The following is an 18,851-nucleotide window of genomic DNA, read 5'->3' as shown; positions in this document are numbered from 1 at the left end:
CACTTTCACGTACATCAAGCCCGTTCTCTGCGAGGTTACTACTTTGTCTGCATGAATCACGTTGAGCAATTGCATAGGGTTGACCCGAACATGCACTTTCGAGTCTGAATCACCATCTTTCCCTTCATCCACGCAAATAGCATTGAGCTTTTCGCGCTTTGGGCAATCCTTTGCCTGATGAGGCCCATTGCAAATGAAACAACCATTGCTGAAATTCCCTTTGCATTGCTGTTTGTCCTCCGCAACCAATTCCGATTTCTGACTCTTATCCCATTTCTTTGAATCGAATTTTGACGTGGTGAATTCAAAAGAATTGGATTCGCCCGTCAGTTTGAAATCTACAAACCCGTCAGCAGCGGCAACAACTGATGGCAAGTCCTTGATTCCCAGCCTTCATAGTCCCAATTCTGCCCAATTCTGCGAACCCGACATAAAATTGAAAACCTTGTCCTCCTCCAACATGTTCTTGATATCCAGTATCAAAGAACTGAATTCCTTCACATAATCTCTCACTAAACCCATGTGCTTCAATTGTTTCAGCGACTCCCTTGCAAGCCACGAAGAATTGCAAGGCAGGAATTGATCCTTCAATTCTTTTTTCAGCTTTTTCCACTGCTCAATCTTTGGACGCCCACTGTCCTCACATCGAGTTCTCCACCAAAGTTTCCCATCACCCGTGAGAAACATCGTGGTGATTGTCACCCAATCTCCCTCTAGAACATGAGCAATAGAGAAGTATTGCTCCATATCCCATAGAAAGTTTTCCAACCCTTGGCATTTCAGGCACCACCGAAAGCGTTCGGTTCAGGGATCTTTACATGAGTCTCGAATCCATCTGAGCGACCAAGGAAGGCCTTCTTCACAACCAGCAATTCTAACTCCAAGTTAGAAACCCGCTCCCTCATGATGTCTGAGAGTTTGTTCAAGTCCGCCACCATCTCTGTAAGCTTTGTTTCGGTCTGAACAACGTGTGTTTCGTGAGCCATTTTCTGTGACTCAATCGAAGCCAACACAATGTCCATGAGTTCAACCAAGGTAATGCTCTCATCAGGTTCATCATCACCAACAAGCTTTTCCAACTGTGTAACTCTGACCAGTACCGCCTTGAGTGCGGCATTTGCCGCCATAACTCCAATCCAGAGCTCTGCAAATTTTGCTCGCAACCTGGGTTGCTTTGATTCCAACTGTCATGGGGCTGTTTTTCACATAAAAATATGCCCGTGATGGCACCAAGTTTGCCAGCAACTTGGTCTCAGCCAACTAATGTTTACTCACACACCAGTTATGTTTTGAACGTCTAAAACACACACAAGAGTTACGGGAACCATCCCAACCTTTATTAAGCATCAACTTGCAAAGGAATACACTCGATAGCCTAAACAAAACATCCCCCTGCCTTAGGCTACGAAATGCCTTGCCTAAATAGGCTTACAATCATGAAAACGTGACCACTAAGTACAGAAAATCATGGGCCAACCCATGATCTTACAGTTGACACCCCCAACTACCCTAGGGTTGTGCTGGCTTTGCCAGAATCTGCCAGCACACTAGAATATGAAACTGCCTGGAGATAACTGTCGATAACTGCCCGTTTCTGCCTTGGACACCTGTCCCATGCTGCCAATAAGATGTGCAGCCCATTTCTGCCTTAGATACCTGTCCCATGCTCCCAACCACATGTGTAGAATGCTGTTAACCGTCAATAACCATTTTTCCTAAGCCAACTCAAGTCTGCCTCCGTTTTGCCCGAGCCAACTCAAGGCTGCCTGGCCAATTTCGTGATCCAACCCCAGCTCCTAATACTTAGCCGTTTTTCTCGATTGCTTTGTCCCACAAGCCTACTTCCCGTTTAGCATCCCTGCCTCGATATCATCGGGCCTTCACGTGCATCATGACTGCCACTTGCCTAAGGGACCAATGTCGACACTAACTGACACCATTGGTTCACCTTGTAAAGACATGCCTACCTCATGCCTTTGATTCCACCGGTTGGCTAGGGTGCAAGGTGCCACTGCTGGCCAAGCTTAGCAAGCCTTGGAAATGAAGATGCTAATAGCATCCATGGTGGAAATTCCAATCGGTGTTAAGATGAGACCAATCATGATCGAACAAAGGAACTCCCCTACGAAAGATCATGTAATGGTCATCGACAAGCCTGACGATGGCCTGCCATGGTACCATGACATCTGGAACTTAATCAAAAAAGGGGAATATCCAGCCAAAGCAAGTAAGAAGGATCGAATCGCATTTCAAAGGTTGATGGTTCATTACATTATCTGCGGAGGAAGGTTATACCGAAGGTCACATTGCGGATTGCACAAGTTGTGTATCCATAGTGACGAAGCAACCAAGGTAATGCAAGAAATCCACGAGGGTGTCTGCGGTCCTCACATGAATGGCATGATGCTAGCTAAGAAGATTCTGAGGCAAGGCTATTTCTGGTCCACCATGGAAACGGAGTGTGTAGAGTATGTACGGCGATGCCACAAATGTCAGACCCATGCAAATCTCATGCACATCCTGCCATCCGAGCTACATCAAATGGCCTCACCTTGGCCTTTCTCTGTTTGGGGAATTGATGTCATTGGCAAAATTACACAGCAGCTTTTCCAATGGCCACAAGTTCATCTTAGTTGCCATTGATTACTTCATGATCACTAAATGGGTAGAGGCAGCATCTTACGCAACTTTGATAGCGATACAAGTGGCTCACTTCATCAAGCAAAATGTCATTTATCAGTATAGTGTCCCGCAAGCATTCATATCTGACAGTGGGGTGCATTTCAAGGGGTGAGCCAAAGAAGTCTTCGAGGAATTCTAGGTTCAAGTGCACAAGTCACCAGTATACCGACCACAAACCAATGGGGCTGTAGAAGTAGTAAACAAAACCCTCAAGACAATACTCGAAAGAACTACTGAATCGGCAAGGAATTGGCATGAACAACTACCACTAGCACTTTGGGGATACCGAACGTCTATACGTACTTCGACAGGGGCAACACCCTATTCCTTAGTGTACGCCATGGAAGCCGTTCTCCCCATCGAGTTAAAAGTACCATCGCTGGGGGTCATGGCGGAATGTGACATAAGTGAAGCAGAATGGCTGAGCAATAGGTTTGAAGAACTCATGCTATTCGACGAAAGAAGGTTGAAGGCCTTTTATCATGTGCAACGATACCAACAAAGAATTGCTCGCGCGTTTAACAAAAAGGTGCAGACCAAAAACTTGACAAAAGGGGATAGGGTTCTGAAGGAAATTCGAGTGCTTGTCTTTGATCCAAGGGGAAAGTTCTGACCAAAGTGGGTTGGGCCATACATCATCAAGACCATCCTATCCGGAGGAGCAACACAGCTCATTGACCTCGACAACAATGAGTTCTTGACGCTCGTTGGGCTGAAAATCACGAAGGCGGGCAAACCCAAGCAAAAATTAGAGCAAAAGCCTGCCAGGTTGAAAACCCATAAGGGCAGCCTAGGCAAAAGTTAAGGCATTAAGAAAAATCAAAAAGAGCTCGCTAGGCCGAAAACCCGAAAGGACGGTACTAGGCAAAATTTAGAGCGCAAAAGGAGAGTGTCAATACCCGATTGAACCTTACCCTGAACTATGTCATGACCTGATTTCTTTGCAAAAAGAATACGTAGGCAGCCTCATCTTGACGTTAGGTCACATTCTCAAATAAAATCCAAAAATTGACAAGCGTTTGCAATCGCGAGATAAGGATAAGCGTGGAATCAATGAATCAAGAGGGGGAAACCCTCATAATTCAATTTTATTTAAATCACTCTTCAAACAAAGGTTGGCATGAAAGCAACAAACAACAACAACAACAAAAAAGGAACAAACACATCAAAGGGGCCTACATTTTTATTCCAAACACAAAGCAGTCAGTCACATGCGAATTCCTCTTGCCCTTAATTCCCTCCTCAGCATGCTTTTGTAACTCTTTCAAATCATGATGGATGGGTTTGGCTCCACCGACAAAACCATTCTGACTCCCCAAGTGCGAGCATAGGCTTCAAGAGTGGCTGCGCGAAACCTGGGCATTTCAAACTCCTCGGGGCTGACAAACATAATCCTTTGACGAATCCCGAATTGGCGAAAGATACGGCTAGGAATATATTTGGTGAAACTGCTCAAGCAAGCCAATATCATCCTTTGAGTATTCGTGTTCCGAATGGCCATGTCAGGAAGGGATAGCCACAAGCATCTCCAAAAGATATCTTCTCCCGAAAGCAAGGAAAGAAAGGACAACCAGCCCGCCACGTTTGCATACACCGCTTGGTATTGTCTAGAAAGGAAGACACAAGGATTGTAACTCCAGGTTGCCGATGGAAGCCGTAGAACCCCGATCTTATCACAAAGCCACATCTGTCCACAAAGAGAAAAAAAACAAGTGAGAAACTCCACATAAAGCCTAAACTGAGTGTTGAGGTAAAATAAATGAGAGAATGGTAGAAAAAGGAGAGCAGAGTGAGGGTTTACCTGCAGCAACAGTGGGCTGCCCCCAAAGTACCTAGTCTGTCCTGCATGAACTGCGTCCAAACCAATCAAAGTCTCTACTAGCACCATGGGGATAACATCCCTACGCTCCTCCATTTGGGCAGTAACACCGGCATGGTGGCTAGCACGACCAGTGGGAGAAACCAATAGTTAGGTAGCTAGCAAGCACATGCACAAAGCCGACATGCGTTTGCTTTGCCAGACAAAGTCATAAGGATCACCATCTCGCATGAACATTTCAATCAAGCGCAAGACATTAAGCTCGCCATCCCGCACCAAGAACTTGGAAAGAGCATCGCTTACACCAAGCTTGTCTTGCAAGACCCCCGCCATGCTTGCCCGAAAGGGAGGAATGATCGGAAAGTTTGATTCAAAATAACCAAGGCACACGCGGAACTCTTCAACGGTAGGACATATCTCTTCAATGCCGAATCGAAAGACATGCACCTCCAGATCCCAGAGCTGTACCGTTGCGTGAACCATGTCTGGGAGAATGCAAAAGTCTCGAAGGAAGCAGAGAGAAGATATTCCTCGGCTCCTAAAATTCAGCCAATCCATTTCCTTGAATTGGTCCATCCAAGGCTTGAGCAAAGTGGCTAAAGGGAAAGCCATGAGGCAGCAGGATTTTGGAAGGATTTTGGTGTGAGGATTATGGCAAGAAGGCCTTGCTATTTATAGGGAAGTTCAAGGGGCCAAGCATTAAATGAGAAAGTTCAAAATTTTCAAAGGTCTTTCACTTTCCTATGAAACTTTTGTTTAGGGAGGATACAAAGGCAATACCTGGTTACCCATAACCTCCATGCACTGGTGCAAGCTCAGTCAAAACTTGGGAAACGGACATAATGGCAGACAAAGTGACTTTGGGAATCAACAGAAACTGTTTATTGGAGCAGGTCTCCAGCGCAAAGGAATTGGAACCCAGTGCAAAGGACTATGTCCCAAGCTCTCTAGCGCAAAGAAGAAAGTGCCCAACGCTAGGCACCAACCTGCAATTTTCTGTAGAATTTGGTATTGGTCCCTCAAAACCATTTCTAAACTTCCAAACTCACTTTCAACTGTCTGAACATGCTTCAATGGGATAAGATGACTTCATGGCAGTATTCTTTGTATGTCCAGATCAAAACTCGAGGGCTTGGTATAAAAAATGTCGTTTTTCCATTCAAACGAGCCCATAGGAAGTCCAAATTCATTTCTAAACAACTTTTGACCATTCAGGTGTCGCACACAGGTCATGTTACGTATTTGTGACTATACAGAAGTGTCAGTTTCAGCAGTCCATGAAAATTTGAGTTTTTGGTACAAAAGTGTCATTTTTCTTTTCAAATCCTCCGCGGCGTGTCCAAATTCAATTCCACCAGACTTTTAGTCGTTTGAGAAGTTTGTACAGGCCATGTTGTGCACTTGTGGTTGTCCAAGGATATGCCATTTTCATTGGGATGTCAAAATTCAAAGTTTTGGGCACAAAATTTGCCAAAGTCTCATTGTTTTCAAGTCCAAAAGGCATCATCATATCTATTTCTTTCTAGCTAGACTACGACATACAATTGCAGATTGTTTTGCCTTAAGTCTCGGAGACAGTGTCAGTGCAGATCATCAATAGGTTGTTCACAATCACACAAGTTGTTAAGCTAATAAATAACGAATGATCAAAAGAAGGTGCAATTTTCATAAATCCATTGAAATTCGTGAGTCGAGGTACCCAAAACGCAGCATGCCAACTACTGGGGCACGTAAGCCCGATGTCAAAGTCTAAAACGGGGCAAAACAAGCGCCCAAAAGTCAAAAGGAGGCATGCAAGCCCAACTACTACCTATACTCCTACAATCTATGAGGGTACGCAAAAGAAGGAGACAGTAAAGCAAAAGAAACTTAAGTGCGAGGCTTCTTCATTACTAGAGGCTCATCATCATCATCATCATCGTCTTATTCATCCTCTCCATAAAGAGACCCCGAGCATGACGTATCTGGCACAACCGTGAAAGAGCTGGATGCATCCACGCTCTCATCATTATCCTCTTCACTCTCTTCATCCTCCCTCTTCCCTCTTGTCTCCTCAACCAAAGGCCTTGCAGCCCTCTCACTCCTCGACGAGGTGATTGCTCTCTGAGAGCTCCTCGAAGACGCACCGGAGTGTCTGCTGCCCTTTTGCTCCGTCTCTCGAGATCAGTAAGCTCGCTAGCCTCGGGAGGAGGGCCTTGCATGAATGAATAACAATAGGTTCGGAGATCATAATTCAGAAAATCAAAAGAAAGCAATAAACAATACCTGAGTTGAAGAGGGCTCATTTGGTCGTCTCATGGGAAAAGAGTGACCTGCAGCGGTTCGTCACAATAGGTTCTCCATAGGAAGCATTCGACGACGCGCCTTATGCGCCCATTCCACCGGCACCTGAAAATTGCAAGTTTAGGAAAAAGAAGTGTGTAGACATGAATAATTCAATCGCAATTTGAATTATACCTGGCAAGTAATTGGCTCGAATGGCTCCTCCGACTGTGGGAAGTCAATCACTCTCTGAGCCCCCGGAGGTGCCATCACCTCAATTTCCCATAGCAACTCGGGAAGATCTCTGATCACCTTGGCATCACTTCTACCACCCCGAGCTCTCTTTGTGGCACCTTCTTGACCTTTCTTCTTCCTTTCTGTTATGGTAGCACTAAATCTGACCTGACGGAACTCTCCAAGTCTAAGAGGACCAGCCAAGTTCCTCTCTCTCCAAGCAGCATAGTCCTGAGTAGGACGTAGGAATGAGGAGAGATTAATCTCCAATACTGTGAACCTCTCCAGCTCTACCACAATGTATCCCCAAGGCCATGCAAGTAAGCCGGAGGTGGAGCAGGAACCTGGAACGCTCGCAAGCGAAGTGACTACCGAGTCACCCTCTCTCCAAAGTACCATTGCCACCCATAAGGTGACTCCAAAAGCACTCGCCCTCGAGTGACCTCCCTGCTCCATGCCAAGTAGGGCACATTAAGCCCATCCCAAAGGTGCCAGTGCACCTGTGATATGAAAATCAGTTATATGGCGACACTTCAAGTTTTAAGCCAATTTCAATCAAGTTCAATAAAGCATTCTTGGGCTTACCAATGCGCCTGTCATCCCATCCAAGAAAGCTCGGTAGGCATTCAGATTAGCATCCTTATGCTTCTTCAATTTGTTTGGAAGCCAGTAGCTCAAAGCTCTGGAGGATACATTCCCAATACCTCATAGGCCCAAAGCTGTAAGTTTTCAATAAAGAACGTCACTACAAAATCAATCAAATGGCAAAGGCAGCAAAGCTAAATAAAAATGGCCAATCAATTACCTCCCAAACTCTCCAATACCCGCCAGTCGTGATGTAAGTGCCTTAGGAAACATCCCCCATGAAGCTGTAGTAAGCCGAAAGCGCACTGCCTCCCCAATCAAAAGAGTTGGCCGTTTGTAGATGACGTAGGGCCGGCAGGAAGGACACGTGTATCCGGCTGTGCCTTTTGGGAAATAGGGACGTGCCGAAAAGATACAGCAAGTAAGCCCTAGCCATTTGCTCGGCCTCCTCATCACTGGTTGGCTCACGTTGCCACCGCTGCCTCAGACTTGTATAGATGATCGAGCCATTTTCCACTTTAGGCATGAAGCCCAAAAATCACTCCAACGCCACATCATCATCAGAAAGGCCCGTGTCAAAAGGGATCGGGTCACCACCCAGCCTCAAGCCTATAATCGTCGTAAAGTCAAGCAGCGTAACCGTCATCTCCCCAAGCCCCCAAGCGGAAGGTGGAAGGTGTTGGGACACCACCTCTCTGCCAAAGCTGTCAGTAACGCGTGGTCATTCCGAACAGGCGTTGTTAGAATCTAAATGAATGTGCTAAATCCTGCAGCATCCACCAGTCCTCTGACCACGGCAGGGAGTTCATTATAGAACTCCAAGGACTAAACCGACCCTCCAAAGCCAGACAACGTCGCTTTCCTCTACAATAAAACAAACAAGTCATCAATCTCAATTGCACTGAAGTATTCAAAGCTATTGGTCTCACAAGATACAGTAAGCGTTATTAGAACTTGGAAATCATGCGAAGGCAACCCCTTTAAATGATCTTTTAAGGATAATGACACTTGCTACTTTTCATTAATTTGTTTATTTCAGTTTAACAAGCGTATTGTGTGTAATTTGAACTCATGCTTCGATTAACATGCAATAACTTGAAAAATTGAAATTAACAAAGTAAGATCAAAGGAGATACCACCAGACAACCCTCTCTCAAGTGAAAAGTCTGGTCTCGCAAGACCAAATTCTCGTCAAAAAGCTTCTGAGTCAGCTTGTAAGTGTCCATCAATTAAGGAACGAAAAACTGCGCTCTCGGTGCATACGTTGCTGAGTTAAAATCCACACTCTTGGCTTTCTGGGCCTCTTGCATTGCCGACACTCTCGGCCCAACCTCAGCCTCCGCAGCCTCCCACTCAAATTCCCTCAACAACTCAAAATCCCCTCCGGCTCCGAACACCGTAACAACTCCTCTCACTCTGCCTCCGTGCACGAGCCTCAAACACCATTGCGGCAATCCCTGGTTCCTCGAGCTCGGCCTCAAAGATGTCCTCATCCTCAACAAACTCCTCGTAATCCAAGAGAGTGACCCACCGAGTCAACTCCGCTCCCGAATCCCCGATTGGCCTATCAAAAATAGGGACCGACATTTCAGTATCTTCCATGACCATTGGAGCTTTCCCTGTCTCTTCACGTGACCGCCTCAATGTCCCTGTTGCCTCCATGGCATCGACCTCCATCTCGGTCACCATTTCATCATCGCCCTCGTCGGTGATTATCTCCTCCATATCACCACCACCACCAACACTGCTGTCACTCTCCCATGTTGCAATTTCATCCAAAATATCCTCAACCTAGATCCAGGGAGAATTGATTATGAGGCACCACGGAAGCCATTCACTGCCAGCAGGACTGGACCCAACCGTTGTACTTGGTTGGTCCCTGTGACCCTCTGCTGCTGTAACTGCTAGAGCCGATAGCCCTTCCCTTGCAGCCACCGCTGCAATTGTTGGGACTCCACCGGGCTCCAACACCTCTGAAATCGAAAAGGGCATCACACCCGTACATGCAACAGTCATTGGAGCCCCAAGACCGCCTCCTGCCATTACCGGAGTGACAGGCTCCTACCCTATCGTTGCCGCCGTACCAGTCGGAGCCCCCATTGGCCCCGACACCCCTGTAATAGCACCAAGGACTGTGCCCAAACCACGAGACTCGTCCAATTGCTCCATAATCGAGAAATTGGTGGGAGGGAGAGACGAAAGAACGAGAGAGGGAGAGGTGCCTTTTTAAAATTCGAAGAGTCTTGCGCGAATGAGGAAAGCCCTAGCGCGAAGGTGAATAAAAAGGGGGAAAAAGAAGAAAAAACTATTCAACTGGACCAGGTCAAGAGCAGAAGTTCCCAGCGCGAAGGACTTAGTGTCCAGCGCTGGGCACGACCTGACGAGGGACATGATTTTTTCAAACACTCTAGCACAAGGGAGTTTGAGTTCAGCACAAAGCACTTCTTTGACGTTTAGAAAATTTCAAAGGGCCTTCAAGCAGCCATGTTTGTTTGGATTTGATTAAATAAAGAAAAAAAAATATAGCAATCACTCAATAACAGCAATAAGATAACTTTTCTTTCAAACCATTCCGATTTTACAAAAATCGGGCACCACGGCCCACCTGCGTTTCAAGGCACGAAGGCCCGGAACAACAACGATAAAAAGAAAAAGGGAATGCAGAAAAAGAATAAAAGAAAAAAAAAGGGGACTATCCCTATTCCCCTCTTTTCCTAATCATTATCAGCGTGGTTGAAGACGTTGAAAGCGGCATCATCAACCTCATTGCCTCCACCATCCTCAACCCCGCCTGCGGAGTTGGCCCCGTCGCTAGCGTCATTGGCTGCATCTGAACGGTCATTCGAGGCATTCAAATTTCCGTCACTATCTTCAGCATTTTGCTCAGCCACAGCAGCACCCCCAAACTCTGAGTCGAGGTCATCCTCCGCCACGTCAAAAGCCATGTCTTGAAGGTTAGAAACCGCCCTCCAAAGGGCTTGGAGAGATGTGAGAAGCGAGGTAATGTGAGCATTGATGTGCGCAATCTCCCCTTGGAGAATCTGCACCTCCGTTTCCAAGACCACCACACTTTTCTTAAGAAAGGAATGGTGAATGTTGAAAAAAGAAAGGTCCTCCTGGTCTTTATAGATGTTTTTAGGCCCCTAAAGCGCCATAACTGTGCACAGGAAGCGAAAAGGCACGCTTAAAAGTGGGCAGTTGGGAGTTAAAAAGTTTGAAAACTGAAATGACTGCCCAGCGCTAAAGACCATGTCCCCAGCGCTGAAAACATTCTCCAGAAAATAATGGGCCTCTGCTAGGCCTTGGTTTGTTTTGTTCTCTTTTGGGCCCCCTTGGTCCCATTTCAAAAATTCAAGGGTCCGTCCAATTTCCAAAAATTCAAGGGTCCGTCCCATTTCAAAAATTCAAGGGTCTATCCCATTTCAAAAATTCAAGGGTCGGTCCCATTCCTAATTGTTCAAGGGTCCGTCCCGTTTACTTGCTTGCATCATAAACATTGTCACGAGCATGATTTTGTTTATCCTTGCATTTGCCCCAACGAACTATGTAGGTCTGATCCCTACAACGGGGTACGTAGGCAACTCCTTGAGCGCGAACTCATGTTTGCTTACTTGGTACTCATGTCTAAGGGTTTCCAGGATGCTCTACCGGGGTATCCTAATCTTTGATGCTTACTCGTATCCAGATGTGGCACCCGAGTATTCGCCAAAGAGGGGCAACTGTAGACACCCCAAATTGAGACTCCCCGAACTACCTTAGATCTCTTATGATGATACGAGACAGTAGCATGAATTTGAAGGCTTGATCAACGACTCTTGAGCACCCTAGAGCCTGAACCCATCAACTGTCCAGCACAAGGCACCATGTGCCCAGCGCCAAACATCAACTCCCCAATGCTAGGAATCGAATTCTGTTACTGACAACTCTGATTGCTGCAGGAATCTCATCATGACTCTATACAGCATCTAGCCGACTCTAAGCCTGCACAGATGTCCCCCTCTATTTTTCCCCTATAAATAGAGGTGCTTAGAGCCATTTCAACACACCCACATACACACATAAGAGATACATACACTACAACACCCACATACTCCATCTCCACCCCATAGCACTTTCTATCTCTCTAAGAATATACACATTTTCTAGGTGTTCCTTCAAGGAAAAATCAGAAATGTCTTATATTTGAAGAGAAGAACCTCATTTCCCTTCTACAAAACCTACATTTCTCCAACACTCCACCACAATAATTCCTTCTCATTACTTCCCAACCCAAAACACACTTCAAACCATCCAACAACAAGCCTCGAGGTCTTGATCAAGCACTCAAAGGTAGTAAGTTACCTACATTTCTGGTTTCTGCCCTTCTGAGGAAACCAGGAACCCAAAGTCGAGATATTAGCAAGCCAATATGACCATTGGCTTCTGTCACGAAAAAAATATGATTGCTTGTGTCTTGTGCTGGGCACTCACTATCGAGCGCAAAGCACCTACTCCTGGACTTGATGATTATGTCAATACCAGTGGAGTTTAAGGGATTTTATGTCTATTTCTAACTTCTATTAGTCGTTTTCAATATCTTTCAATACTGTCTCTTTACTGCTTCATCTAGAAATACTTCACAGAAAGCTTTCATTCATGCATTTTACCAATTAATCTACTGTTTGGATAAAAACTAAAACATTTTCAGAAATTAATCAGGATAACTGCTTTGTGCTGGGCACTGAGGCCCTAGCACAAAAGAGTTATCGCAGAAGGTGCTTTATGCTGGGTATTAACTTCCCAGCGCAAAGGAGTCATTTCTATCTTCTGAAGGTTTTCAACGGTTTGCATTCATTTCATTTGTTACATGCCATTTTTTGTTATACTCTATGTATACTGTACACTTCAGCACAAAGGCACACCTCATATTCAACTTGCTATGTGTATAAAAGTTAGGATATAAGCATTTTTCAAAATTCCACAAGTGTTAAGTAGAGACCGATCTTAGTATCGGGCGAGAAGGGTGCCGAATAAAAGCCTTTCCTTTTCATAACTCAGCTTCCGAATCCAAAATCTCTGGTTTATCTTCAAGCTCAAATATCATTTTCAAGTTCCAGGTTTCTCAGGTGACAAACCATTTTACAAAAACCCGGGTGGCGACTCTTCAATTTTTAATGAATAAAAAAGAAGCGAGTGCGCGGGGAGTCCTCCGAAAAGCCCTCTCGGACTCTGGCAGCCCACAGGGCCTCCACCAGAGTTTCCTTTGGCTTCGCCCCGCTCAGGCGTAGTTCACCATCTTTCGGGTCCCAACAGGCATGCTCACACTCGAACCCTTCTCAGAAGATCAAGGTTGGTCGGCGGTGCAACCCACTAGGGGGATCCCACCAATTAGCTTCTTTATGCCTTACGGGTTTACTTGCCCATTGACTCGCACACATGTCAGAATCCTTTCTCCGTGTATCAATACGGACCGAATGGAGAGCCCATTGGCCAGTGCTGAGAGCGTGCAGATGCCGAAGCATGCCAAAGGTGCATGCTGCCAGCCACAATCCAGGCGAATGCATTTCCATAGGCTTAACGACATCCTGGGCTTTGGCCTCTATCCCAATCCGCACTAGTCCACACCTCGAGTCGATTGGAAGACCAGGTTTTAGCCCGTTCCACATTTGACCGGGGCACATCGTCGGCCCCTATTCGCTTCCTTCTCAACAATTTCAAGCACTCTTTGACTCTCTTTTCAAAGTCCTTTTCATCTTTCCCTCGTGGTACTTGTTTGCTATCGGTCGCTCGCCAATATTTAGCCTTGGACGGAATTTACCGCCTGGTTGGGGCTGCATTTCCAAATAACCCAACTTGCCAACAGCGCCTCGTGGTGCGGCAGGGTCCGAGCACTATGGGCTCTCACCCTTTCTGGCACCCCCTTCTAGGGGACTTGGGGCCCGGTCAGTCGCTGAGGATGCTTCTGAAGACTACAATTCGAACAATGAGATTGCCCGATTTTCAAGCTGGGCTATTCCCGGTTCGCTCGCTGTTTCTAGGGGAATCCTTGTAAGTTTCTTTTCCTTCGCTTATTGATATGCTTATAAACAGCGGGTAACCGCGCCTGACCTAGGGTCGCAGTTGAGGTACCACAGTTGATGGTACTTAAGGGTCAATGAGCCAGCCTGCAACAAAGAATGGCATGCCCAACATGACGCGACGCAACAGTTTGGCAACCACCACTCACTACAAGAAATTTGGGATCTCCCAACGGTTTTTTAGTAACGGTTGAAAAAACCGTTGGTATAGATGGTGTTTAGCAACGGTTTGCAAAACGTTACTAGAAACAGGACTATAGCAACGGTTTTCATGCAACCGTGACTAGATTACAAGACTATAGCAACAGTTTTCCATAACCGTTACTAAAAACCAGACTATAGCAATCGTTTTCCATAACCGTTACTAAAAATCGGACTATAGCAACGGTTTTCCATAACCATTACTAAAAATTGGACTATAAAGACGAAAAAATTGGCTTATTGGATTATTTTTTGTCTTTATTCAAAAAAATTAAGTTTTGATCAAAAATTTTTACTTTTTAGATTTCTCTCGTCATGAAGAAGCAATAATCCCAAAAAAAATTGACAAGAAACTAACAAATGCAAAAAAAATTTGAATAACGACAAAAAATAAGCCACTTTGGCTTATTTGTCCGAACAAGCGTAGCTATCTTTACTATGTAAAAAATAGACGGTTCCAATCGGAAAAAAAAAAGTAGGTGTTTGTATAGTATAAACCGAATTTAAAAACTTGGATTAAGAATAAATCGATAAAACTCTAATGACATAAGTTAGCCCAACCGGTTTGCATAGTATAAATATTAAAAGGCCCTCAATATTACACAAGTGCTGGGCTAGCCCAGCTGGTTTGCACTCGCGCGCACATACGCGAGGTCCTGGGTTCGATTCCCAGGAGGAGCAAAATTATTGTGTTGACTTCCATGCGCCACGCGGGTGCCGCGCAGGCGACAGGTGGAGACCATGTCAGTGCCACGTGGGTGACAGGTGGGGGGCACGTCAGCGCCACGTGGCTGCCATGTCATATTTTACCCCAGATTTTAAAAAAAAAAAAACTTGCCTTTAGCAACGGTTAAGAAACCGTTACTAAAAAATTACCCCAGATTTAAAAAAAAAAAAACTTGCCTTTAGCAACGGTTTCTTTTACAACCATTGCTAAAGAAACCGTTACTAAAAAAAAATATGTACCAACGCTCGTCAAAACTGTTGCTATACCTCTACACCAATGGATATCTCGCAACGGTTTGGGCAACGGTTGGTGAACCGTTGGTATTGCTTTTAGTAACGTTTTTTTTGTTTTTTAGTAACGCCTTTGACCGTTGTTAGATCCCAATTTTCTTGTAGTGACTTGTCGTGATGTTCTTCATTGGGGACCATCTTTTTTAGGCTGACCGAGCATGAATTTGAATGGGGGGCCAATATCTGCCCACGCACTTACCCGCCGATGAGGCACGGGGTTAGTGGGTGACACAATGCATGACGCCTAGGCAGACGTGCCTTCAACCTAATGGCTTCAGGTGTAACTTGTGTTCAAAAATTCGATGGTTCACGGGATTCTGCAATTCACACCAAGTATCGCATTTCGCTACATTCTTCATCGATGCAAGAGACGAGATATCCATTGCGGAGAGTCGTTTAGTTATTCAAAAGATGTGCACGCCAACACCACCCGAAAATGGGCAGGGGACATGCACGAACTTTGTTCAATTATCCTTCGCGCGGCCCCTACTCTGGTACTCTCGTGTACTTCCCGACCTTTCCACATAGGTCGTTTGCTTCTTCAACTCACGTATCTCTCATTTGCACTTTTTCATGCACCTAGCATACTCCTCAATTTCATGCTCCTTCCGTTCAAGACTGTTGTCGCAGTCCCAAATGCTCATGGAACACTTATCAGACTTCTCGCGTCTCTCCTCTCTATGAGACAAAGATTTATCCTTTATCCTTTTGCTGCCACTTGACTTCTAGTTTTCCTCCCCATCTTCATGGGTTCAAAGCTCTTGCGAGGGCTTGCTCAGGTCCCCCGTTCCCTTCTGCTTCTCCTGCAATGGCTTCTTCGAAGCATGCGGTGGGCTTTTGTCCCCACCTCCGCTTCCGCCTAAATCCAATTGTGGAGTTCTAGGGTTCGCCTTTGTCATGACTTTGATCCAAAAGAGTTACTTCGTTTCCCACAGACGGCGCCAATTGTAAAGGGAAAAAATCCTCTTAATGTAGAACTACACTCTTTGAGATCATACAGCACGTGATAGCCTCACCTCAACCCTAAAACTTACAAGGCAAACACTGGTGAGCACACCTTTGCCTCTCATCAGCAAAAGCCCTCCGATGCCTAAGTTAGTATTCGTACTAAAACCCTAATTTTGTAAGGAAGACAAAGAATATTACAATTGCATAAGAGTGTACCTCTTTCATTAGGTTTACCTTGTATTTACAGATTTCATAAAACTTGTTCTCCAACTGGTTGGCTTAGCTCGAGTCAATAACAGAGTCATAAAGCCCTAATTGGTCAGCTTAGCTCGGGTCATTACCTTGTGATTGTACCATCTGCTCAGCAATCATGCAGAGCTGCGATGCGTGTACAAGTCAATTTTGACAAATATGCCATTCTTATTGTTTGATCTAATTTTGTGCACACGCATCGCGCGTGCCCCAACCAAATTTTAATTTAGTGATGGTATTTTAAAAAGGTCTAGGTTTTTTTGTTATGGTTACCGTATTAATGGTCAATAACAGTGAAGTAGCAGGGAGAACACGAAAGTGATTTGATTGTTGCTAATGAATGTTCACGGAATCAATTTGGAAAATCAATGAAATTAAGCGAAGTCGGGAAAAATATGCAGCCTAACACTTTTTTATCGTGAGTTGCAAGCTGAGCAAAAACAAAGGGAGACTCTGGTGTAGTTTGATAAAACTAAAAACTCAATCTAAAAGCTGAAAAGCTAAGTTTTAAAAGCTGAATGTTACTTTTTTTAAGCTAAAAGTTGTTTAATAAACATATTAACCACTGAACTAAAACAAATGATGAATTAATTTTAGTTCCATTAGTTATAGTGGTTCTCTTTTAATTTTATCAATGGTCACCATGTATTTGAGGTAATGGAGTGGTGGTGGAGTGGGGGTGATGGTGGAGTGGTGGGCGTGGGGGTGCTGGTGGTGGCGACAACGACGGAGTGTTTGTGGTAGTGGTGGAGTGGTGATAGTTGTGGTAACGGCGGTGGAAGTGGTGGTGGGGGTGGTGGTGATAGAGTTGGTAATGGCGGAGTGGTGGTGGTTGTGGAGGAGGCCAGATTGGTAGTTGTTGCGGTGGACAAGTGGAGATGGTTGTGGTGGTAGAGTGGCAATGGTGGTGGTGATAGCAATGATAATGGCGGTGACGTGGAGAGTAGTGGTGGAGGCAAAAAGGGTTGAATGCAAGCACTCTTAAATTCAATTAGAATTAAGTACCTCTATAACGGCCCGAATTTCGGGACTTTTTTTTTTGAATAAAAACATATAAAATATAACACAAAAATATAAAAATGTTAATAATATATAAATCTAATTATTTTATACACTTTTATATATACAAATATATATATATATATAAACTTACACACACATACATATACAAACAACCACACCACCCAGCCACCTCACCTCCTCTCTCCTTCTCCTGCCATTTCTCTCTCTCTCTCTTTCCCACAAACTTGGACATCACCCTTTCCAATTCCAAAAATGGAAACCAATAGACTAAACTCACCTTTGTTGACTTCCTCACCACCCATCACTCTCACCCCCTCCCATCTCAGTCTCTCTCCCTCTCTCCCGCAGTCTATCTCTCTCCCGAATTCTCTCTCTCCTCTCTTTCTTGGCCACCACACTTCCTCCTCCTCTATATATAACCTCCCCTCCCCCCCCCCCCCCCCCAACCCCAAGCTCTAAAAACACACAACCAACACCAGCACCTCTGGAAAATTAGAGGAGAAGAAAGAAAGAGAGAGAGGAAAGCTCGAGGTTCCGGCTATGGAGGTTTAGAGAGAAAGGAAGTGGGTTTGTGCCATAACGATGTGTTACACTCCTACTCAAGGTTCCAAACTTCAATACCATTCTCAAGCATCCCAAACCCATCAACCAATCACCCAAAGGCAGCCCAGAAGTTCCTTGTTCTCGTCCTCTTCCCCGTTTTACCAAAAATGCTCCATTTGCGTTTTGAGCTCGTACAGCCAAAACTAAGGTAGATAAACCCTTAAACTACCATCTCCAAAATATATTTAAGTATTTTGGACCCTGCCCTTAGTCCCTATAAGGTCCCATGCATCAAAACAAAGCGATAGAAAATACTGCAAAAAACCGAAACCAACGCCGCAATGTCGAACATTGCGTCCCGCAACCTTGGACTAGTCAGACCTAGTGGCAGGAGGTCTAAGTCAGACTTTGTGGTTGGACCGGTCATACCTTGCGGTTTGACTAGTCAGACCTTGCGGCCACAGTCTTGGTCCAAACTAATCTTGCAGCCAGCATACTGAACCTTGCTATTCCAGTTTTGGAACTTTAGGGGTGTTCCAATCCGGGGACCCCCGAGCATAGTTTTATGAACCATTTTGACCCCCAAACACTATTTTATTGATATTTGACTATTTATCATGCAACCCTATCATTGTACGAGTTGATTTAGATGCCTGAACATGCATTCTTAATATGGTACGAGTTAATTTAAATGTCAAAACATGCTTTCGTACCACGTTATGAGTTGATTTAATGCCTGAACACTGTTATATGATTTATTTACTATTTTTCATACCATTGTATCAACTTTAAAGTTTTGGATATGCTATGTTATGTTTGATAGATCGGACTTAGGATCATTGGGATGGTATACGTTAGTATTCATCTCGACGATGCTAGATAATGGATGAACCAGATAGTTATTGAGTTATGGTCTTGAGATGGGTGCGAACAGGGGCCCGTCTCGTGTTAAGATGGGTGCAAACAGAGGCCTAGTTTTGTGTTAGTAGGTGTTAATGAGGACCGGATTAAAGTATTATTAGTATGTTGTTGTAAGTGTGTTGTGAAGTGATGTGTGTGGTAGGTAAAGTATGTGTGAAAAGAAGAAGTGATGTGTGTGGTACGTAAAGTATGTGTCAAAGAAGAAGTGATGTTTGTGGTACGTAAAGTGTGTGTGAAAAGAATATAGCAGGAGTGTGATGTACACCAGTTAAGAATAGTAACTCATCATGTTAGTATTCACCTCCTTA

General features: G+C 44.8%; 2 protein-coding genes and 1 non-coding gene across 4 annotated transcripts; all 3 read right to left on the bottom strand.

The window, feature by feature from the left end:
* Positions 1-3,858: 3,858 nt before the first annotated feature.
* On the bottom strand, positions 3,859-5,599 carry LOC131308168 (uncharacterized). Of its 2 annotated transcripts, XM_058334999.1 has the most exons (3): positions 5,282-5,599; positions 4,484-5,169; positions 3,859-4,369 (listed from the first exon to the last, which is right to left on the bottom strand). In XM_058334999.1, exons 2-3 carry the CDS (start codon positions 4,595-4,597, stop codon positions 3,947-3,949), a joined length of 537 nt encoding a protein of 178 aa, XP_058190982.1. In that variant the 5' UTR covers positions 4,598-5,169; positions 5,282-5,599; the 3' UTR covers positions 3,859-3,946. The 2 variants fall into 2 exon arrangements, with proteins under 2 accessions (XP_058190982.1, XP_058190980.1); XM_058334997.1 differs by having other exon boundaries at positions 4,484-5,599.
* A 515-nt stretch (positions 5,600-6,114) lies between these two features.
* On the bottom strand, positions 6,115-9,243 carry LOC131308167 (uncharacterized). Its single transcript, XM_058334996.1, has 5 exons — positions 8,719-9,243; positions 7,803-8,446; positions 7,583-7,716; positions 6,959-7,497; positions 6,115-6,889 (listed from the first exon to the last, which is right to left on the bottom strand). The coding sequence occupies exons 4-5, from the start codon at positions 7,451-7,453 to the stop codon at positions 6,827-6,829; spliced, it is 558 nt and encodes a 185-aa protein (XP_058190979.1). The 5' UTR covers positions 7,454-7,497; positions 7,583-7,716; positions 7,803-8,446; positions 8,719-9,243; the 3' UTR covers positions 6,115-6,826.
* A 5,851-nt stretch (positions 9,244-15,094) lies between these two features.
* LOC131308980 (5.8S ribosomal RNA) lies at positions 15,095-15,250 on the bottom strand. The gene has a single exon (XR_009194653.1). It is a non-coding gene; the product is annotated as a 5.8S ribosomal RNA (ribosomal RNA).
* Positions 15,251-18,851: the final 3,601 nt, after the last annotated feature.

This window comes from Rhododendron vialii, chromosome 11a (genome assembly GCF_030253575.1).
Source record: "Rhododendron vialii isolate Sample 1 chromosome 11a, ASM3025357v1".
Taxonomy (NCBI): domain Eukaryota; kingdom Viridiplantae; phylum Streptophyta; class Magnoliopsida; order Ericales; family Ericaceae; genus Rhododendron; species Rhododendron vialii.
Note: the sequence above shows the minus strand (reverse complement) of the source record. Positions and strands in the feature narration are given on the sequence as shown.

Bases quoted from the DNA above. Each gene is read 5' to 3' on its own strand.
- LOC131308168 (XM_058334997.1), bottom strand. From the start codon at position 4,597: ATGGAGGAGCGTAGGGATGTTATCCCCATGGTGCTAGTAGAGACTTTG. The intron at 4,370-4,483 runs GTAAACCCTCAC...CTTTGTGGACAG, and splicing joins GCAGCCCACTGTTGCTGCAG to ATGTGGCTTTGTGATAAGAT.
- LOC131308167 (XM_058334996.1), bottom strand. From the start codon at position 7,453: ATGGAGCAGGGAGGTCACTCGAGGGCGAGTGCTTTTGGAGTCACCTTA. The intron at 6,890-6,958 runs GTATAATTCAAA...TGCAATTTTCAG, and splicing joins TCGAGCCAATTACTTGCCAG to GTGCCGGTGGAATGGGCGCA.